This window comes from Schistocerca gregaria, chromosome X, assembly GCF_023897955.1.
Source record: "Schistocerca gregaria isolate iqSchGreg1 chromosome X, iqSchGreg1.2, whole genome shotgun sequence".
Classification (NCBI taxonomy): Eukaryota; Metazoa; Arthropoda; class Insecta; order Orthoptera; family Acrididae; genus Schistocerca; species Schistocerca gregaria.
The window spans coordinates 378,507,442-378,532,392 of NC_064931.1; the positions used below are offsets into that span (position 1 = coordinate 378,507,442).

Below are 24,951 nucleotides of genomic sequence, written 5' to 3' on the forward strand. Positions count from 1 at the left end.
CGAGAGGGCTGTACAAGCAATGATCAGACGCACGGCACAGCGGACACACCAGGAACCGCGGTGTTGGCCGTCGAATGGCGCTAGCTGCGTAGCATTTGTGCACCGCCGCCGTCAGTGTCAGCCAGTTTGCCGTGGCATACGGAGCTCCATCGTAGTCTTTAACACTGGTAGCATGCCGCGACAGCGTGGACGTGAACCGTATGTGCAGTTGACCGACTTTGAGCGAGGGCGTATAGTGGGCATGCGGGAGGCCGGGTGGACGTACCGCCGAATTGCTCAACACTTGGGGCGTGAGGTCTCCACAGTACATCGATGTTGTCGCCAGTGGTCGGCGGAAGGTGCACGTGCCCGTCGACCTGGGACCGGACCGCAGCGACGCACGGATGCACGCCAAGACCGTAGGATCCTACGCAGTGCCGTAGGGGACCGCACCGCCACTTCCCAGCAAATTAGGGACACTGTTGCTCCTGGGGTATCGGCGAGGACCATTCGCAACCGTCTCCATGAAGCTGGGCTACGGTCCCGCACACCGTTAGGCCGTCTTCCGCTCACGCCCCAACATCGTGCAGCCCGCCTCCAGTGGTGTCGCGACAGGCGTGAATGGAGGGACGAATGGAGACGTGTCGTCTTCAGCGATGAGAGTCGCTTCTGCCTTGGTGCCAATGATGGTCGTATGCGTGTTTGGCGCCGTGCAGGTGAGCGCCACAATCAGGACTGCATACGACCGAGGCACACAGGGCCAACACCCGGCACCATGGTGTGGGGAGCGATCTCCTACACTGGCCATACACCTCTGGTGATCGTCGAGGGGACACTGAATAGTGCACGGTACATCCAAACCGTCATCGAACCCATCGTTCTACCATTCCTAGATCGGCAAGGGAACTTGCTGTTCCAACAGGACAATGCACGTCCTCATGTATCCTGTGCCACCCAACGTGCTCTAGAAGGTGTAAGTCAACTACCCTGGCCAGCAAGATCTCTGGATCTGTCCCCCATTGAGCATGTTTGGGACTGGATGAAGCGTCGTCTCACGCGGTCTGCACATCCAGCACGAACGCTGGTCCATTAAGGCGCCAGGTGGAAATGGCATGGCAAGCCGTTCCACAGGACTACATCCAGCCTCTCTACGATCGTCTCCATGGGAGAATAGCAGCCTGCATTGCTGTGAAAGGTGGATATACACTGTACTAGTGCCGACATTGTGCATGCTCTGTTGCCTGTGTCTATGTGCCTGTGGTTCTGTCAGTGTGATCATGTGATGTATCTGACCCCAGGAATGTGTCAATAAAGTTTCCCCTTCCTGGGACAATGAATTCACGGTGTTCTTATTTCAATTTCCAGGAGTGTATATTTATTCCTTAATGAAATTTGGCACTAAATATATATCTTTTTTGAAAGCAACTTCTCAATTTATAGAATCAGTACTAGAAATAAGAATAACTTGCACAAAGTTTTAAATTCAATTTCTTTGGTTCAGAAAGGAGTCCACTGTTCAGCAATACACATTTTCAATAAAATGCCTGCAGCCATAAAAATTTAACTAATAATAAAGTTCAGTTTTAGAAGAGTCTAAAGGATTTGTTGGTGGCCAATTCTTTATGCTCCATTGATGAATTTCTTAGCAGAACCAATTGTTGCACGTACGTCATAGCGTAAAAGTACCAACAAGTGGGAGATATGAAAGTGATACGATTCTCAAATTAATTTTACAAAATCTATTAAGTCACCTCTTCAGTTCCTAGAAGCCTATAACAGGAATTTTGAATTACCCTGTATGTATCAGTGCTTACTGCTTTTATTAGACTTCAACAGTATAATGAGAATTTAAGAATTGAAAGAGCAGTGAGGCAAGGAGCTTCCATATCACAAAAACTATTCTCAGCAGCCCTGAAGAAGATTTCATATTCTTAAACTTGGGAAACTAAGGAGTAGTGCATGCTAATGGAATACGTTTGGGTCGGTCGCCTCCTGATGACATTGTACTGTCTGTTACTATAGCAGACAAACTTCAGTAACGTGTGGAATAACTTAATAGAGCAGTTTTAGAGATATCTCCGAAAAATCAGTTACAATAAGACTACAATACTGTGCAATTAATATCTCAGAAAGGAAGTAGTACATCTTACCAATAAAGTCACAGAGTCAGTTTATGGGGTTTTTTATATTCAGGACAGTTGAAGACAACTAATTGCGACTGTACCTAATGGTTACTGCTTTGTAGTTGCTCTACCTAGCCACGTCGCATACGAGCAAACCAGTTGCTACTTTACCTGATATTGATTGTACCTTAGATACTTTGGCTATACATGATTCTGTTTAAAACGAAAAGCTTGATGTAGTCATAGGGGCGAGCTGCGCACGTCTGCTTTCATACCTCGCAGCTAATTCGCTGCAAATAATAAACTATAACAGTAATCTGCAGTAAAATAGTTTATACGTTGGCTAGAATTGCGAATGAATAAAATACGCAGAAATATAAAATAAAAGTTAACTGATTAATTTAATAACAAGGATTGTGTTCTGACTTCCGTAATTGATGTAGACGACACAGAGTTATGTTGAATTATGTTTATTCAGGAAAGGACATCTCGAATAAATGGGAAGTGGTCCTGCGATATTCATTTAAAATGCAGACGGAAAATCCCGATATTAAATGCAGTAAAGTTACGTTGAGAGTTATACAAGGATGGTAGCAAAATCTCCAAACTAAACAGTCACGTAAGACTAGCGAAAACTAACCCCATTTCGTAATCACAACACATGGAACATTTACCAGCTTTAAGTAGTTCAGAGTTCAACATGATGATTCACAAGTTATCACACATGATACGAAATTAGTAGCTCACAGTCTGTCTATTCTCAGTTCCGCAAATCAAGTGACAAAAGGTAGAGTCCTCTTCTGTGGTACATTGAGACCTCTCGAAATATAAAGTCCCCTCAGAAGTTAAAGTATTGCAGAGACCATCCACTGCCCAGAAACAGTCACTTATACAGCTGAATCATACACGTCACTCCAAACAGGTCTGAGTTCTTCCGGAACTCACCACAAAGTGTCCAGAATCGCTCCCTTGAGCTCTTCACACGAAAAGTCCCAGTCTCCATTTGACTCTAGTAGTGTTCCACTACTGTCTGCTTTTCCATTGGCTGAAGGAAATCCACACCAAAAATATATCGTTTTTAAATGCTACAGACATTATCTGTCACATCTTGACCACTTCCCAGACTAAACTAATACATTACGATCATATTTAAAAAAAAAGAAATGTTATAAACTTTCAGTCACACTCAGATCATTCACAATAATTACAGATAAAAGACTGTTAATAAATAAATAAATAAGCTAGTGTTCTTGTGCAATTGCAATCACATTAAAGGACAATGAATTATCGTTAAATATTATTTAAACAATTATTTATGCCTTCCTGACAGAAGCGTCTTTTGGTTCTCTTTTCTATTCTGGTGTCCAATAACACATGCATCTGACCACTTTTAAATTAGCATAGTTTTTAATGGCACTTGCAATCAACATTTAAATACGTTACTGGCAAAATAATAAACTGTTCATTAAATAAATAAAGAAGTATGACAAAATATGAGGTATTGATGCAGTATTCATTAGCTGTGTTCTGACAAACACTTCCGATATAAAAGACGTAAAAATCAAGAAATAAAATACAAACAGATACATAGATATCAGCGATTATAGCTATAGTGCAGTGCTATAATCTGAGATATCGTATGCTGAAATCGCGTGAAGCATTTAACATTGTTAATTCAGAGGTTTATTGTGAATACATTTCACACTGTAAATTATTGCCTTTGTTGTTTTAAAAATATTAAAATTACTGTTGTGTCACGGGATGTGCCTCATTTATCTTATATTGCCGGTATAGTCAGATTTGCTTTAATACTTGATGTTAAGTATTACAGACTCTTGAAGAGCTGTAATACGCCATCTTTTAGTCTGTTTCAAAGCCCACCATACCTGGGAGCACTGTTAAGCGATCGACACGTCGTCCAAATTTCCCTTACCAAGATTTTCCCCACATCTGGTTCTTTGCTGACGCACTTGCACAAGGCTCGCGTGGAGCCGCTACATGACATCCTCTTCCCACCGACTCACAATCAGCCCAGCAAGCAAATTACACTCTCATTGTATCAATTCTAGGTGGCCAATTAGCTCGCCTACATATACGTAACGTTACGTAATGGATAGGCAGTAAAAGTAATAAACATAAAGATAAAAAATAGACCAGAGTGTTTTTCGTAAACCAAGAACTCAACTTACGTTTACCTGACATTGATAGCTGAATTTGAATAACGTAATCTATTTACTACATAAGTCTACTTGTCCAGATCGTAATAAATGTATGTATTGACAACTAGTTTTGGGAAATTAAATTGCCATCTTCAGAGTTGAAAAGAATGTAAAAGAACTTTGCAGTTTAATAGTTGTCATTCGTTATAAAGAAGAAATTCTAATACACGCATTACGTACCAACTACATACATAGGTCATGGTCACTTAGTCATGGACATATTTTGGAACAACTCTAATATAATTAAAAATAGTTATCCAACATCAAAAATTTAAAATATAACATCCCAGAGGTAAAAGTACTTCGTTGAAGATGCTCCAGTGTAACATTACACAATTACTGATAGTTCTTACAGATATATACAGACCATACCTAGACAGCAAAAAGATGTGCAAGTCATTTTTGACAAAAATGGCCCATGCACCCTGCAAAAGGTTCAAACTATGTTCACCATTAAAATACATGGAGAAAAGTGGGGAGGGCTACATAGGTGGAATCGAGGACAGTGCTGTGAAGCAACTCGTCTCGAGCATTGGCATAATGAAATTTACTGTCAGACTTAGAGTCTCGGTCCGGCACACAGTTGTAATCTGCCAATAAGTTTCATATTAGTGCACACTCCAATGCAGAGTGAAAATTTCAGTCTGGATTGGCAAAACGTTTTGGATACTTACATAAGAATTTATTGTAATATTACATAAGGACGATCGTTGTAAATGTATACCGTATGATGGCAAATTATTAGTCATAATATACTATTACTAAAATATGCAGCAGCCTTATAACAATTGCCGTAACGGAGACATTAATACCAAATCAGGTTTTAATTCCATATTAACCGATGCTTAGTGAATAACAAACTGGAAAAAATATAAATTTATGATATGTACATGTATTACCGGTATCTCATATAACATGGCAAGTAGTAACTGTTCGGTATTGTGTGAATTTCCTTCGAATATAGGTCTGGCTCACAGTTTCAGTCTGACAGTAAATTTCATTATGCCAATGCTCGAGACGAGTTGCTTCACAGCACTGTCCTCGATTCCACCCTAGGTCTAGGTTAAAGTACTCGGTTAAAAGTCCGCTCCTAGGCGAAAGCGTAGTTCAAGATTAGAAGTATATGACCATACACTGTATACAGATCCAAACGCCAACTGATGGTTACGAAATCGAAGGTAAAGGGGCAGTGTGGGTCGAATCGCAAGCGAGTCATAAAGCGGTTCATGTCCAACCGTTTATAACTTATGCTGATGGCTAAATTGTAGAACGTTTAAGCATTATACAGACACAACCATTGCAAAAACTATGTACGGTAGAGTAACAGTCATGCAATATTGTTAATGTCATACGTAACAACGTTACAGCCACTGATACGATATGTCAGATCAAATCTTTGTAACGTCGAAAAACCAACTTCATAGTTGATTGCTAATCGGTTAGAAATACTGTAAAATCATGTATACTCTTTATGTTAGTTATCCCGTGTCCTACCAACCTCCACACAATTTTCACGTTCTTCTGCTTACATCAAAAGGGAATGAACAGAGTTTATGGAACTTTGCTATCAAGCTCCTTTATCTCTATATCTATATTATTCTTTGGTGCGTCAATAATCGATATATAATATTACTATTCTGATAGTGTTTTAGAAAGCCTTTTGTTTCTGCCATTGGTTATCCTATCCACTGTTGAAACAAGTTTGCAAATTCTCGCCAGAGTGCATTAGAATACGATACCACACGTATCACCACCTAGCGAGGAATTCACGAATGAAGTGGTAAAAGCGCGCTAAAAACGTTCCGTTAATTTAGTTTGCTTGTCTGTTGCCTGCGTTTGCGGTTAACGTGCGTCATTAGCAATTTTGTGAGTGTATTGTGCTTGAGTTTAATGAATTTTACTTTCTTACGAAATGCTATAGCATACTGCGAGTTCGAAAGCAATACTAGGTCAGTGCAGTGTGCTGTTTATCACAATAATTCGGTATGAGCTACAGGGGAAAATTGACGAAAGCTTTATTTCCTTTGTGCGACCAAAAATTCATACTGTATGCGGTGTAACTGCAGTTGTTTGCAATGAGCAAGGGCAAATGAACGTAAATGAAACTACTGAACAACTTATTGCTCAGTGTTGCGACGGTGCAAGAATGGAGTTAAAATCAGAATGAAAAAGGTGTATGAAAATGCTCACTTCATTCTCTGTTACACACATCAGTTAAAATTAATTGTTGAACGTTGTGTGACAGGCAATAAACAAGTGCAAATCTTCTCCAGCAACTTGGAAGGAATATCTACTGTTTTTACCAGTCTCCTAAACGCACAGCCGTTCTTGACGAGATAATTAAGACACGTATTCCTACCTGTCTTCAGTCCATCGGATGGAATTTCAAGTTACGGAGTGTAACAATTATATAAAAATACCAAAAGGGACTGCTGAGCGCATGGAAGAAATTGTTGATGGTGATGCTAATGATTAAGGACAATAAACAAGGCCATGCGACTGAAGGGTTTTCAGCACGACAAAGATTTCCTCTTCTAGTTAGATTTTCTTCTAAATAAAGTCATGCCTCATTGTGACATTATGTTCAATCAACAAAGTAAAGGAATGCAGATGCGGGTAAAAGTGTTGATATGTATCGCACTGTGCGGGTGCTGTCTAGTATGCTAGAGCCTCACTTGACGCTGACGATCACGATCACCGGGAACAGAAAGAACAAACTGCAAAACGGGGTCGTTCATTGAATCAAGAATGGTGTGCGTACGAGTCATCTGCGACCGCATCATGACTCAGATCAGTGATCGATTCAGTTTTAATTATCACTTGTGAATTGCACAACTGTTTGAACCATTGTTGTTTTCGTCTTCAGACTTCCGTTATGAACGGAATGTTATACAGCCAAAAGGATTTTGAGAAAGCATCAGGTGCTTTGACCTTGTTGAACTTATTTTATGAAAACAATTTGGCAAAAGCGTTTCCTAAAAGTGTTAATCTTCCGCAGATAATAGTAAACTTCCCAGTGAAACAGAGAGGCAGAACGCTGTTTTTCTACGTCAAAGCGAGTCGAAACATAACATGCGTAATACAGTGAATAAGAACAGACGTTTTGCGCTTGCAATGTGTTCTCTCGAAAAAGGATAACTGAGTCAGCAAAATTTCAATGAAATGGTCATACACCATTTTGCAGTGCAGAAGGGGAGACGAGCTGATTTCATCTATAAGCGAGTGAATTGAGGTATGTAAGCAAAAGTTGGAAGCAATTTCTGCCTTGTAACTATCAGTTTGGCTTAAGATTTTAAGTGCATGAAAAGGATATTGACTTTTTAGACACCTACGTCACATTACAAAACGCGTCATTCTTTTATAGTACAGGATGTGGTGCTGAAGTGTCACATTTTCCGAACCTTTAGCACGAGAAACCATACAAAAAACGACACGATTTGGAGAGATCTTAAATGCGCCATACCAGTTAATATGCATATTTTCTTAATACACAAGTATGGTACGACAAATCCTTTCTTGTTGCTAGGGTTCTACAGCTGACGCCGCATCTCTGTCTCCAAATTCCTCGATCGCGCCGTTCTTGCTCATCCTCTTCCATTCCTCGGCTTTCCGTCGCTTTTTTGTTATCACTTAGCCGTACTTCCCGTGGTCTTCTTCTTCTTCTTCTCCTTCCAGGAAAGTACTCTACTGGGCCATCTGTCTTCATCCATTCTTTTGACATGCCCATACCATCCTAGCTGTCTTTCTTATTTTTTATCCGCAGTACTGAAATGAGTCTGTGCCCTTTCTCTTATTTCCAAATTTCTTATTCCTAAAGCTCTAAGTCTCTTTTGATTTCTTCTGTGAGTTCCGAGCACTCGTCCTCATAGTTTGTTATTGGCTCAATGATGCGTTTGTATAAATGTATTTTAGCCTTTAAACTCATTTTTGAGAACTAACTACAGGGTTTAATTTTCGGATAGCCGCCCTTCCCTGCCTGGTCTGTTGGATATATCTGTCACATCTTCCATCACGTGATAGGAGACTACCCAGGCACTTAAACTCTTTAGACACCTTAATAAGATGTCTGTAGATGTCCAGATTACTTCATCTTCTCCTATACATAGATATTACGTCTTCTCAAAATTAGTTTTGAAACCACGCTTTTCATACTCCTCCAACAAGTTCCCGAGTCTGTAAGATATATGTTCATCATCATTTGGAGCAACAACCTGATCATCAGCATAGAAAAGTGTGTACATACACTACTTCCTAGCTTCAGTCCCCATGGCTATAGATCCAGTGCCTTCTGCACATACATCTTAAAAAGTGTGGGAGACAGACAGCATGCTTCTGTCCTTTATTTATTCTGAAGGCATCTCTAGAAATTTCTTTCCATACTTTAATGACACATTCTGCTGACTTGTGGAAGTTTATGATAATTCTTACATAAAGTTTTGGCAGTTCCCTTGACCACAGCACCTTGAACAATAGCTTTAATGGTACTGTCATATGCTTTCTCAAGAGCTATGAAAACCGAATGACTGCTTAGATTCCTTTCCAGTCTCTTCTCCACAATCTGTGTTAGGGTAAAGATATTATCTACACATGAGCTGCCTCTTCTAAAGCCCCTTTTATTCCTACACTTCATTTACAAACTCCTCCATTCTTGATTTTAAAATCCTCCCATACAGCTTCCTAACAGTGCTTGTGACACTTATGCCATGATAACTATTACATACATTCTCGGTTCCTTTTTTATGTATAGGGCTTGTGTATGCTAAGTTTCACTCTGCTGGAATTTCCTCCCCATCCCATATACATTTATTAAATAACAATGAAATGAACAGCCTTAGCTGCTTACAGGTGTTGACATACGTCAACGGGGACAGATGAAAATGTGTGCCCTGACTGGGACTCGAACCTGGGATCTCCTACTTACATGGCGGAGGCTCCATCCATCTGAGCCACCTAGGACACAGAGGATAGCGCGACAGCAGGGATTTATGTCTGACACGCCTCCTGCGAAACCCACATTCTCAACGTATTGTCCCACACTACAGTCATAGTGCCCCCACCCATTATACTCATTACTCGCGGCACATTGCTGATTCCCATAACAGTTGGGGCACTGTTTGTGCATTCGCACAGAAGAAGAAGATTGTCAAGTGGCCGGTGAGCCTTACCTATATACAGGGTGTTACAAAAAGGTACGGCCAAACTTTCAGGAAACATTCCTCACACACAAATAAAGAAAAGATTTTATGTGGACATGTGTCCGGAAACTCTTAATTTCCATGTTAGAGCTCATTTTAGTTTCGTCAGTATGTACTGTACTTCCTCGATTCACCGCCATGATTTCATACGGGATACTCTACCTGTGCTGCTAGAACATGTGCCTTTACAAGTACGGCACAACATATGGTTCATGCACGATGGAGCTCCTGCACATTTCAGTCGAAGTGTTCGTACACTTCTCAACAACAGATTCAGTGACCGATGGATTGGCAGAGGCAGACCAGTTCCATGGCCTCCACGCTCTCGTGACCTCAACCCTCTTGACTTTCATTTATGGGGGCATTTGAAAGCTCTTGTCTACGCAACCCCGGTACCAAATGTAGAGACTCTTCGTGCTCGTATTGTGGACGGCTGTGATACAATATGCCATTCTCCAGGGCTGCATCAGCACATCAGGGATTCCATGTGACGGAGGGTGGATGCATGTATCTTCACTAACAGAGAATGTTTTGAACATTTCCTGTAATAAAGTGTTTGAAGTCACGCTGGTACATTCTGTTGCTGTGTGTTTCCATTCCATGATTAATGTGATTTGAAGAGAAGTAATAAAATGAGCTCTAATGTGGAAAGTAAGCATTTCCAGACACATGTCCGCATAACATATTTTCTTTCCTTGTGTGTGAGGAATGTTTCCTGAAAGTTTGGCCGTACCTTTTTGTAACACCATATATAACAGATGATATCTGTTCTTTTGGACATGTGTGAAAGAACAGATAACAGATACCATCTTAGTATATTTATTAAATAACTGGCTTAGATATTCATACTTGAGGGCCATACCTCACTAATTCTATTGGTATATTTCCAGACACTGATGATTTCCCTATTTCCATTCATGTAGCCACCTTTACATCTTTCATAGTTTATTTTCTCTATCTGTTCACCTTCCTGGTTCCCCCATATCTCTCACTTTATATCTTTGTACTCTGTCCTTTCTGTTGTTAACGGGCCTTTAATTGTCTTCTCCCACTCTACCAGTCTTATAATCAGCAGGTTTGCTCTTTGTTTTACTTCTTTCCTCAACCCTGCAATCATTTTCCATGTTGCCACCACTTTCGTACCCCCCCCCCCCCCCCCCCCTTTCTCCCCATCTCCCCAATGCATCGATCAACTTCTTCATATTTATGCATCAAGGTTTCATTTTCCCTTTTGCAGATGTCCTTTATTACTGCTCTAATCATTCTAACATACAAGTTTGTATCATGTTCGTCCCATGTTCTCAACCAGTTATTACAGAACATCTTTATTAGGTTCACTTTTTCTTCACTGCTTTGTGTCCACTATTGTTGGTGCAACTTTCTTTCTTCCTCTTGCTGTCCCACTGCTTCAAATGATGCTTTATGTATGCATTTTTAATTTCTCAGCACATATGCTCTGTTGTTTCTTCTTCTAAGTGCCTCAGCTTGTTTGACAATCATAAATTATAAGAAAACTGATAGGCTCTTGTTTCAATCTATCTAGAAGTTGTGTTTCATAGTATCCACTATACTTGTGGGAATATTTGCCTTTTTAATTTTTCTTTGGCCCTTGGATGTTACAGTCACCTTTACACCTAATAGGAAGTGGTCTGAGCAACATTCTGCACCCCCATGTAGACTCTAACATCATTTTTTGTCATGTTGGAATCTTTATTTTGAATAATATAGTGTATTAATGTTCTGATATTTCTGGAATGATTCTCCCGTATATACCTGTGGGTCTGCTTGTGAGAAAAGAGACCATGTACAATTTTCAATGACAATGTTTCTCACATGTATCCACTAACCTTTCTCCATTGTCATTTACTGTGCCATCTCCATATCTTCCCACTGCCTCACTATCAGTGGCCACTCCTACCTTTCCATTAAAATTATTTCTTTGTGGGCACTTATGTTCTCTAGCACACTTGTTAAATCTTCGTAAAACTTATCTTTGACTGTCAGCATCATTTGTAGGTGCATAAGCCCAAACAATGATCAGTTTTTGGCCATATTTTGAGATTTCTACACTTATTATCCTCACATCAATTTTCTCCCAGTATTTAATCTCTCCTCTGTGCTTCTTAGAAAAAGGTTGGCTATTGAAATCCTTCTCTTGGCCCCTACTCCTTTTTAATGCCACTGTAAAGATGGACTCAATCTGCTATATTTTTGTTTCCATCCCCCTTGACCTTTATTTCACTGAGGACACACATGTTTACCTTCAACCTCATGAACTCGTGGCATACTCTTCTTTATACCGATTCCGTGTTGCTATAAACAGAGTCCTTTCCCATAGCCTTTTTTCACCTCTGTGATGATCCAATCCTTTTATTTTTCTGAGACTTTTGACTGAGGTGTGGAGCAAGAAGTAATTTTTTGTAAATGTTGGGGAGTGGGCCCAACAATTCAACAACTATGCTGGAGGACTGGGAAATATTTTGCATTGCCATTTCCCAGACACACTGTCTTCCCAGGTCTTTTACCTCTGTCCCCAACCCCACCCCATCCCACCCTGAACAAGGAAATGAAACATCAGGGCTGGCTATAGGAAGGACGGGAAATTGTGAGGCACTCTGATTGGTTCCTCCGCAGAGGCTTGTCTGGCTTCAGGGACCATGCCAACAGCTACACTGCCATTGGGACATGCTAACCCTTTCATCCACACAGACAGTGCTACAGTAAGGTGGTGTCTCCTGTGAGGGAAAATATGGTATGCAAATTAATGTGGCGGTTGCTCAGATTGCTCATTTCAACCAGTCACAGCACAAGACACGTGGCATCATGGGAATTTCTCTGTTTCACCATACAAACTCATAGACACTTTGGTTTGAGCACAGAATACATTAAAAATCCAAAGTTCAGAAATGCAAACACCATAGTCTTTAAGCATACGGCAAACCTAATAAACACCACATTAAAGATCTCTCCAACACATGTCTTTTAGTGTGATTTGTTGTGATAAACTGTTGGAAAATGTGATGTTGTACAAATAAGCTATTTACAGATTTTACCTTCAAGTTAGTTTTTGTTGGCTAGAGTGTAATATTGCCCCCACCCACCCCGATATCTTGGTTTTGCTGACAGACTTATCTGTAGCAGAGCATGGGATCTAGGTTAGTTTCATTTGATAAATGTCACAGCCTTCCCCAGTATGGAAACCACGAAGTGCACCTGGTCTAGCTGATATTACAAACCATCATGTGGAATATACAGGACCAAGTCTAAGTCATAATATCAACATGTAAATAACTATGTAATAATAATAAGGTACATTAGTACTAAGCTGGGCACAATACCATCTTATACATGATTTAGGTTTGATAGGTCAGAGCTGAGGGGTATGCATTACATACTACTTAGTACGAGGGTTGGAATTTTAATAGTGGCAGCTATTTATTTACAGCTCGTACAAAATAGATATGTGTTTCAAAGTTTTACTGACCCTCAAAGTAGTCACCAGCATTGTGTATAACCCATTGCCAGTGATGTGGAAGTCATAGGATACTCTTAGCGGTGCCAGTTGTGTTGACAGTTCAAATGGCGTGGTCTATTGCCTGACAAATTTGTAGCAGTTCTGAAGCAAATGCTGAAATGCCCTGAAGTGTTTCCTTCAGTTTAGAAATCGAGTTGAACTTACAAGGGCTTAAGTCAGGGGAATGCAGTAGGTAGCATAGCACTCAGCAGCCCCATCAGTCAAACAAATCAGTAACAGCTTGCACTGTATGTACTTGAGCATTGCTCTGCAAAATGATGATCAGGTCCTGCAGAAAGTGTCATCACTTCTGTCTCCATGCTGTTCATTTTTGGAACACAACCTACGACCAGCTTAGAGACAGAAGTGATGACATTTTCTGCAGGACCTGACCATAATTTTGCAGGACAATGCTCAACCACGTACAGTGCAAGCTGTTACTGATTTGTTTGACTGATGGGGCTGTTAAGTGCTATACCACCTACTGCACACCCTGACTTAAGCCCTCGTAAGTTCAACTCGATTTCTAAACTGAAGGAAACACTTCACGGCATTCACCTCAAATCTGCTACAAATTCGTCGGGCAATAGATGGTGGCATTTGAACTGTCAACACAACTGGCACTGCTAAGAGGATCCTACAACTTCCACATCACTGGCAACAATAGCAGATTATTGCCATCCTTTGATGTATTATACAATACAGTGAAAATATGTATTTATTATGTTTCTAAGTTATCATGTAAAAGACTACTGTCACCTGGTGGTAGCCCTAAACACTATTTAGCCTATTTAATTGCTGCCTGCCAGTGTGCTGTCAACTCTCAACACAATTACAGCAGGCAGTATCCTAGGAGCCACATGTATTTGGTCATAAACTGTGTGTGTTTGGCACAATGATGGTTAATATAATGTTAATATAATGTTATACTGGAGCATCTTCAAAAACATATGTTCACCTCTGGCATGTTATATTTTAAATGTTTCTTGTTGGTTTTTTCTATAATCATTTTTACTTATATTACTGTTTTTCCCAAATACGTCCATGACTAAATGACCATGCAATACATAGAATGACACAGTGTTCTATGTCTGTGCATGGTATGTAATATGTGTATTAGAATTTCTTATTCCTAATGAATAATGATTATTAGACTGTAAAATTTGCTTGCAATACTTTTTCAGATCTGAAGTTGGTAATTTAACTCACTGAAACTAGTATTCTGTACACACATTTTCTGTGATTTGGGCAAATAAACTTCTCTAGTAAGGAGTTTACATTATTTAAGAACTCAAAGCTATGTTTCCAATGTTTATAAAAAGAAAAACTGACAATCAATGTGTATTAATAATTATGGAATATGCTGGTGAGACCTGCACTTTCAAAATCTGAGGGTTTCTCTGTGAGCAGTGGAGAGATGTGTGTTGGTATTTATTTGGGTAGACATGAGAACTGAAATTAGCAAGGAAACAGAATGGAGAGGAAGATGTGATTATGACTGCAATGAAAATGATATGTGTGCAGTAGATGAATAAAGAAAGTTCTTTGCTGACTTCTGAGAGATAAGACCTAAATGGCAATCTAATACAATGTGGATAGTAAACTACACTATAAAACACAGGAGCAACATGAGTTCATATATGTGCAGACTGTATCACACTGAAAGATCTGGAGAAGGACTTTATCCAGCAGTGAATATCAAATGGCTGTTGTTGTTGTTGTTGCTGCTGCTGTTAATCATAGGGACAGTGTGCAATATTTTCAACAACATTTGTTTAACTATATTGATTGAAATTTATTTCTAGGACATACTGAAAAGTTTTAGTTTAGTATAAATTTTTGTGTCTTCCATGCATCATATTCCTAACACCTTGCAGTGATGTGGTATATGTTGGTAGATCACAAGTAAGACATATTTTCTCTGTGAAAACATGTGTACATGCAAAGAATTGAAGTATGCAAAGTAGGTTAATTTTTTGATGCTTTCATCACCAAAATCAACAGTTACACTTAGAGCAAATGTTACTGAACTCAAACAAGAGTAGTAAGCACATAACACTTTGAATAGGAGCACATGTCCAGAAAGGTACCATTTCAGTGCTACAGCTGTTTGAAAACATGTTTGCTAGGTAGTTATGCAATAGAGTAGTCATGGTGGGGGCTGATGTGTCGGATCAGTTGATGACATTTGATGTCTTTCTTACCTCTCTAGCCGGCCGGTGTGGCCGTGCGGTTCTAGGCGCGTCAGTCTGGAACCGCGTGACCGCTACGGTCGCAGGTTTGAATCCTGCCTCGGACATGGATGTGTGTGATGTCCTTAGGTTAGTTAGGTTTAAGTAGTTCTAAGCTCTAGGGGACTGATGACCACAGATGTTAAGTCCCATAGTGCTCAGAGCCATTTGAACCATTTTTTGAACCTACCTCTCTGACCCACTTCAATTCTCATTTACATGTTTGTGAGTGTTAGAACAACATGGTTGAGTACACGTTTGCAGAATACATTGACATGATTCTTCTGAATTGTGAAGCTCATGGTAATGGAAAAGCTGCTCGTTGCCTTTATCAAGACCAATCTCCACAAAGTATGATTCTATCACATACTCTTTTTGCCACAGTTATGCAACCACTTCAAGAAAGGGTACTTTCACCTTCATCAGGTGAGGATTACAGAGTCCTGGGTTCGATTCCCAGCTGGGTTGGGGATTTTCTCTGCCCAGGGACTGGGTGTTTATTTTGTCCTCATCATTTCATCATCATCATCTTCATTTGTGATAGTGACTAGATTGGATTATGAAAAGAAATTGGACTGTGTTAAAATCAGGACTTTGTATGGGTGCTGACAACCACTCCACAAACCAAATATCATCATCAGCAGCAGGTGTGACTGTGGTGCTCCAAGGAGATGCTGCACACCCATATTGCAAGGGGAGACACTGCATTCCGTCAAAGAGAAACTATCAATGAGTACATGTGCAATTTCTTTGGCTTCTAAGTTCAAAATATTATCTACTCACTCCCCAGTAAAAGTCTTACAAGTTTGGAATGGGAATTTCCAAACACCCTGTACATGATTTCCAGTAGAAGTTTTAATCAGTACGGACATGCAGGAATTTCACAAAGTCAGTTTTATATATGCATCTTTGGTGATGATGATACATCTTGTTTTGTCCAGAACTGAATGTCTGTGTTTTTTCTACATTCAGTGATAGACAATTTACTGCAAAACAATTTTTTAAATGTTTTGTTTATTGCTTTTTGTGTTATTGCAGCCCTGGTGTACTTATATGGGTCACTTTCTTCATTCTCATCATAGGGCACTGGACTTGTAATGACCTTCATTTAATATGAAAAGACAAATGTTGATAAGGCGTAACATAATTTACAGTGGAGGAAATTAGTTGAAATCCTCGAGGTGAAAATATTTTCATCACCAGAATTAGCTGACAAGGGGAGATGATGTGGGGGCATAAAATGCCTGAATATAAGAGTTTGTGCCAATGTTCTTGGTTAAATTTCAGACATATCTGCAGTGTATACTTGAGTGGGGACATAATCTGTCCATCATATGTCAATATTTGTGTTTTTAAGAAAACTAAACTATTGAATATCATTTTTTTCAACCCCTCTCCCCATATCATTATCAACTATATCAAGACTAACAACAATAATACAAACTTGACATTACAGTTACACAAGCATTCATTGCACGGAATAGTTACAATTAAAATACAGACATGATAACCAGCTAATAGGTGTCAAATATAAATGTTTGCATTGTGCTATGAGCCACATGAGAAAATTGAAAAAATCTCCAGTTTAAACGCTCTTGTGTAGTTTTGTAACTTTTTTGGCAGCATTTTCATATCTGTGACTTTGAAACTGATTTATTGTTTCAGATGAGTTTCGCAGCAAAGTCGCATGTCAAAGTGAAACAGTGCACCTGCAGTGCAATCCAAATGCTCGAATTGCTGTCTACTCAGCAAGCTTTGGACGCACTGAATATGAAAGTATACAGTGTCCCCAGCCACAGGGTGTCCCTGAGGAAAGTGAGTATTCAAGTTTCTTTAAACAAATTACACAAAATTTTCTAACATCTGTTTGTCTGTATTTCCAGTGACCTTTTTTGTTTTACTCACTAAAATTCTTGTCCTTTTTGTGATTCACTTTTCTTCTCATTATTTTTTATGTAAATTAATTAAAGTGAGCTCCATTGATGGAAAAATAATGTCTTTTCAGTAATTTTTTCACAGTACCAAAATGCAGAATACAAGAGATTTTGTAAATGTAGGGGTACATTTGAATCATCTCAATGATTTTCTTCTCCAGAGCTTTGTACGTGTGACTGATTTGCTGACTCACTGAAATTATGTCTTCCACTTCATATTTTGATGCTAATCTAACTTCTGTGCACCTCACTGACATTAGGCATACAATATTTCTGTATATTTTATAGTTTTTGTATCAATTCTATAACATTAAATGTTCTGTTATGTGTACCAAAAGCTCTTGAAGTGTATATGCACACACATATCCAGTGGTCACAGACCCTGTAGACCACACACTGATTCCACAAATTGCCTCCATTCCTTTTGGTTTTGTGCTCGATTACTCCAGCTGTCTTCAGTCCCCAGGGCTGCCAGATCCTTCACCAGGTCATCCATCCAGCACTGCCTTGGTCATCCTGTGGGGTGTCTGACACTAGGTTTCCCCTCAATTGCCTTCTTGATGGGCCTTTCTTTTTGCTTACAGGCTACATGACACACCCACTGGATTGTTCTGCTGTCCAGTATCTGTAGGATTGTCGATCATTGCATCAAGAAGTAGACTTCTTTGTTCTCCCTCTTCTTCCATTCTCCTTTATTTAAGATTTGTCCCCATAGATTCCTTATAACTCATCTTTAAATATTGATAGTTTTCCTTTCCTTGTTTAGTCATGCTCAAGTTTTCATCATCTCATCCCCATCGATGTGCAAGTCGCCAAAGTGGCGTCAAATCAAAAGACTTCCACCCAGTGAATGGTCTATCTGACAGGAGGCCCTAGTCACATGACATTTACATTTTTAGTCATTATAAATATTTGTAAGTGTCTGTTTGCTACTCATTACTTGGCTATAAAAGTGAGTGGTGATTTCTGCTCATTCATTTATTTACCCATCCATCCATGCATCCAACTTATTCTGTAGACCTCATCCTAAGAGTAAGCTCCCATGAATCACTAGAAAGTCTACATAAAAAATATGATGCCTGACAAAAAGAGAAGAATCCAGAAGGGGAGGAGGAAACAAAATGAAGTTTCTTGCGTTGAAAGAGTATTTGGTGTTATTTCACTGGTTACAAAATTTATTCATATTATTTGGCAGCATGATACCACTTACCAGCATGATGTCCCCCCACACTCTCTCCTGGATTTCGTGGGGAATGGTGTCATAAAGCAGTTGTATTCTTTCCTGAGGTAAGGTGGCCCACAACTTTTGTAAATAGTCCTTGATACCATGTATACTGGCTCTGGGATGGAGCTGACATCCCAGATGATCCAACAAACATTCTGTTGGTGACAGATCTGGGGATCTTGCTGGCCATAGAAGTACTTGAACATCATGCAGGCAGTTCATAGAGACAGGTGCCATGTGTGAAGTAGCATTGTTCTGTTGAAAAATAACACCACAATACAATCATGTAAGAGGTAACAAATGAGGATGAAGGATGTTGTTGTGCCATCAGAGTTTCCTCAGTCACCACCAGCTGTAACTGAAGTCATACTCAGTGGCTCCCCACACCATGACGTGAGGAGCAACAGCCCTGTACTCTCCAAAATGTTGGAAGAATGTGATCTCTCACTAAGCCGTTGCTATACTCACCAATGATGGTCATCTGGGATAGTGCAGAGCTGTGATTTATCACAAAACACAATGTGATGCCATTCATCAGCAGTTCATGCCTCTCTGGCACAGTATCACTCCAAATGCAATCATCTGCGTTGCGGTGTTAATGGCAGCCTATGCATGGAATGGTAATTCCCTAGTGCAGTTCCTTCTAGTTTCTGACCAATGGTGCGACATGACAAATAATGTTGCAGGAGGTCTATTACTGGTTCTCAGATGGTGGGCATAGATGTGAAGGGTTTACAATTTGCTTGTTGAACAATACTGTGATACTCCCTTGTAGTGATCAGATAGGATTAACTTGTTGTTCATTGCATCAAGAAGTAGACTTCCTTGTTCTCCCTCTTCTTCCATTCTCCTTTATTTAAGATTTGCCCCCATATCTTCCTTATTACCCGTCTTTTAACAATGAGTGTGCCTCCCCTCAATTTTCCATGCAGTCTAACATCAGGCCACTGTCACTTTCAAATGTGAATATTGCATGACTCAACTGGCAGGCCATATGGAGTCTGACAATGGCACCTCTTTCAAATTTAATCTATTACTGGTAACGCCATCTCACACAAATATGTAGCACCTCCATGCCCTATGCAATGATCGCTCAACATGTGATGCTGATCATGCCCACCATATGCCCTACTAGGCCTGGTAACAACACTAAAGATGAGCAACACCAATGCATTTTGGTGGTTGTCCTACTGGTCACACAGAATTGCAACTCTAATTATTTACATACAACCCAATGGTATGTACATGTATGAAGTTACATTGACACCCATACATGTCTTCTGGGTGTTTCAATTTTTTTGTCAGGCAGTGCAATTTTGTGTCTTGTGTTGTGGCTATGTGAATTACACATCATCTAATTTTTGTCTTCTTTGTCTGTTGGCAGTATCTTATTTGATGAGATGAATTGTTATTTTCTTTCTGTATAGGCAGAGTCTCTGCAACTTATAACTGCTTTTTAAGGATCTACCATATTCATTTTATTTATATGTGTCTGAAGTGTCCTGTGGTGACTTTTGGCAATAATTTCTTTCTGTATTTAGTGCATGGAAACAGTTTCCACTTGAATTATATTTTCTAGCTGGACTTTTTGACTACAGAAACTAACCACACACAAGATAAGTTAAATTTATTGTTATCTACCATTCACATTAAAAGTTAGGTGTACTGAAAAGTGATAGTGTTAATTTTGAGGTCACTGAAGAGGCCTCTACAAGATTTGTGATTACCTATTTTTCACAGTATTTGTGCTACTCACTTTTTCGTGTTGCCCTGCAAAACAGCATCTATTGAAAGCATATTTGTCTACAGACATTTAATAAAGAGGGAGTAACATTCTAAAATTGTCATTATAACAATGAAATCAATCAGTTTTTGACAAAACAATATAACTGGATAGATAAAAAATCTATTCACCAAGCGGCAGCAGACCACACACATAAAAGAAGGTTATAATTACTCAAGCTTTTGGAGCCAGTGGCTCCTTCTTAAGGCAGAATGATTGAAGGGGAAGGAAGAGGTACGAAGGAAAAAGACTGGAGAGATCTGGGAAAAAGGGGTAGATTTGAGGAAAGTCACACAGAGCTGCAGATCAGGGCAGACTTACCAGATGGGATGAGAAGGAAATACTGATTGTTGGGGACTGCACTATACAAGATGTGAAAAGCTGAGAGCTTAAAGGTGGAAGACAAGGTAATATGCAATACAGAGTTTACTGCTTAGTTAGCAATCCTTTTTTCGGCAGTTGCCATCCTTTCCATATCAGATGTTCCCTCCCATACAGCCTTGGCATTCAAGGCAAACATATTTGTTCAGTTGCAGACCCTTTACAGCAATATACTATCATTCTCACATCAACCTTCACTGGAAGTAATTACCACACTAGCCTAGTTCAAAAGCAGATCTCCCAGGCTGTCACATCCAATCCTGGAATTGCTGATCCCTCCAAGAAACATCTTCAGAGCACACCACTGATTACTCAGTATTATCCTGGTCTGGAATGTATTAATCAGCTACTTTGACAAGGCCTTTACTTCCTAAAATCACACCCTAAAATGAGATCCATTCTGTCTGAGATTTTGGCCACTACACCTAGAATAGCTTTTCACCGCCCTCCTAATGTCCACAATACTCTTGTTATACCCTATGCACCTTCTGCACCAATCCCCATACCATATGGTTCCTACCCCTGTGAGCATCTGCACTGTAAGACTTGTCCTGTGCGCCCTCCTACCACCACCTATACCAGCCCCGTAAGTGGCAAACCATTTATTATCAAAGGGAGAGCCACCTGTGAACCGACATATGTCATATACCAGCTGTTGTGTAAACACTGTTCGGCCTTTTCCATCTGCATGACTACCACCAAATTATCACTTAGGATGAATGAGCTTAGGCAGAGGGTGTATACTGGCAACACGCAGTATCCTGTTGCAGAACACACTCTACAACTTGACAATCATGACCTCAGTACCTGTTTCACTACAGGCGCAATCTGGGTTTTCAGGACTCTGCAGGCTGGAAGTAGCAGTACAACATATACTTGGTTCCTGCCACCCACCTGGCCTTAATTTTTCTTCATAGTAACTACTCCTTTCTTCACTCCATTTTAGTTTTGTACACATTTCATTTTCTTACCTGTCTATTTTTTGCCACTGCCCCTCCCCCCCCCCCCACACCCCCCCCCATCCTACCTCTGTTACATGCAATGCACTGAGATTTTCACTCTTATTAACTTGTGTATGATGTTAAAGCAGTCACCTCTGGTCTTGGGTGTTGCCCTATCTTCCACGTTTAAGCTCTCAGGTTTTCAGATCTTTTCCATGCAGTCCCCAACAATAAGTCTTCCTTTCTCATCCCATCTGGTAAATCTCCCCTGACCCACAGTTCTGGGCGACTTTCCTGAAATCTGCCCCTTTTCGTAAATCTCTCTAGTCCTTTTTCTTCACTTGTCTGCCTTCCCCTTCAACCCTTCTGCCTGAAGAAGGAGCTCTGAAAGCTTGTCTAATTATAACCTTCTTTTATGTATCTGTTCTGCCACCAATTGGTGAGCAGATATTTTATCTATCCAATTATAAAATTGTATTAAAAACAAAGATTCCAAGACTTACGAAGCGGGAAAGCGCCGGTAGATAGGCACAATAAATAAAACACACTAACACACACACAGAATTTCTAGCTTTCGCAAACGACGGTTGCTTCTTCAGGAAAGAGGGAAGTAGAGGGAAAGACGAAAGGATGTGGGTTTTAAGGGAGAGGGTAAGGAGTCATTCCAATCCTGGGAGCGGAAAGACTTCCCTTAGGGGGAAAAAAGGACAGGTGTACACTCGCACGCACACACACACACACACACACACACACACACACACACACACACACACACACACATATCCATCCGCACATACACAGACACAAGCAGACAACTGAAGTCTTTCTGCTTCCTGGATTGGAATGACTCCTTACCCTCTCTCTTAAAACCCACATCCTTTTGTCTTTCCCTCTCCTTCCCTCTTTCCTGAAGAAGCAACCGTCGGTTGCGAAAGTTAGAAATTCTGTGTGTGTGTTTTATTTACTGTGCCTATCTACCGGCGCTTTCCCGCTTGGTAAGTCTTGGAATCTTTGTTTTTAATATATTTTTCCCATGTCGAAGTTTCTTTCTATTTTATTTACAATTATAAAATTGTCATTATTTACATGAGTAATGTTATAAGTGTAGAAATTTGCTGTACTGCAACAACTAAATTTGATAGGAAGTACAAGGAACTTATTATATCTCAAATGTTTAATAGTTACTAAACAATTTTCATAAGATAGATTACCTTGGTAACTATAAATGCAAGCATATTTCACAAACATATCCAAAGTACATCATTTTCATGTTATTAATCTAAATGTGGATGCCACCATTATGACTTAACAATCCAAAATTATTTTCAAGTATGATTAAAGCTGTCATATCTAATAAGTTAATTAACAGAAAATGTTGACAACAGCTATTTTTATTGAGATAGTACCAATGATGTTGGGCTGATATTAAAAATGGGAAATGGAAAAAAAGTCTGATGAAATACCATTAGATATCAAAAACGATAACCCACAAAAAAGTCATTAATTTTCATTCTTATCAGAGTGGAGTAAAACAGTAAAAAACTTTGATACCATCTTTAGTGCTTTTTTCTTCCTTCAAATTTTAATATTTAATAATGCTAATGGACTGATGCATTATTTTCATTTCTTCTATTTCTTAATGCTAACTGGCATAATAAAAGTTGAATCAAATGTGTTCTGAAAGCTATACTTTCATGCATGTTTGGGAAAAGGTTAACCCAGGACCAACATTCAATGAAGTGAATGTGAAAAACTGTTGAAAACAACCCTCAAATTCGCCAGTAGAAGCAACTTAGCAGCCTAGGCCTGGACCAAGATGGTTGTCATCTCCACAGTCTGACATATTATTGTGAAGCCTTTCCACATTGACTGCAGGACTCTATGTCTAAACTAGTTGCATTTTTTTACACCACATAGAGTTTGCAAGTGTTCCAACATCTACAAATATCATCTATTTGACCTGGAAGTTCCACACTTTCTTCCTCTCTTCTAATGCAAAATATGGTACTTTACATATTCTTTTTCACTGATTCATTTGAGTGCCTGCATGAATGTACATCAGTACTCCCACAGTAAAGCATGGTGGTGCCCTTCAGAGTCTACTATAATCACTTTTTTGTTAGTGTGGTCTCAACATGCCTAGATGGGTCTCCTTTGTCCATAGACAAATGGTATACTATGAAAGAAATTAAACTGTGTATAAAGGGAAAGGTAGTTGGGGACATGCTTATTTTGTAATGGGTGTTGAATTGTCCCTTGATAAAGGATGTACAAGCAATTGACAGAGATAACACTGGGGGCCCATGCCAGAGATAATGCTAGCGATCCGATTTTGAAAAAATTTCTATAAAGATTCACATCCATCATGATAGAAAAATAGAGCCAAAACTGCCACCATGACTTGAAAATGGTACAATTTGATGTGAACAGCATGACAAGCAAACAAACTTAAAGTATGTAGCACTTGCCAAAGCCACAAGGTTTCCCAATGCATTTAGTGATGCTCATGTTTAATTTAGTCTTAATGGTACTAAATTAAACATGAATATTGCAATAATTGTAAAAGCTGACAAGGGTAACACAACTGTTGTAATGAACAGAGCAACATATGTAGAAAAAACTTTAGACTTCTTCCAAACCAACCACATAACAGAGATACATAAAGATCCAACAGCCAGAATTCAAAAAGAGATTAAACACATCTCAAACAACATCAACTTTCTACTCACCATCCAAGAAGCAAGAAATATTGTAACAATGAGCCCACAAGCACCTTGCCTTCAGTCACAACCCAAGATACACAAAAATGGGACCCCCATAAGACCTATAGTGAACTGCAGGAACAGCCCAACATTCAAACTCAACAAAATGCTCTTCAAAATTCTCAAAGAAGCATACACATTCAATGATGAGAGAACACTTAAAAACACAACAGAATTCACACAACATGTCAAAGACATAGAAGTACCTGACGGAGCCACACTTGCCTCATTTGACATACAAAACCTTTATTCCTCTGTGCCAATAGATCCCACACTACAGATAATCAATGCCAACCTACAAAAACATAAAAAAAATCCCTTCAACTCACATTACTGAGCTAATGGACCTGCTCGAATTCACACTTTCACACAACTACTTTAAATTCAACCATAAAATCTACATACAAACAGATGGCCTGGCAATGGGCTCAAATCTTTCTGGGCTGCTAGCTGAAATATTTATAAGTAACTTAGAAGACAAAATCCTGAATTCTGATCACCACCTCCTCAAAAATATCATCTACTACTACAGATATGTGGATGACACCATCATTTTAATCAAAGGCACTAAAGATGACATCAGTGAGTTGAACCAGTTATTCAACAGCTCCCATGAAAACATAAAATTCACAGTTGAACACCAAACAGATGACAGTATAAATTT

The 24,951-nt window shown here is 39.6% G+C and overlaps 1 protein-coding gene across 1 annotated transcript in view; it reads left to right on the forward strand.

Moving 5' to 3' along the window:
* LOC126298069 (protein eva-1) overlaps positions 1–24,951 on the forward strand; it is an 869,024-nt gene that overhangs the window by 739,696 nt on the left and 104,377 nt on the right. Inside the window, exon 3 of the mRNA XM_049989388.1 lies at positions 16,927–17,076. Coding sequence (XP_049845345.1) covers positions 16,927–17,076 — 150 coding nt within the window. The remainder of the gene's footprint in view (positions 1–16,926; positions 17,077–24,951) is intronic.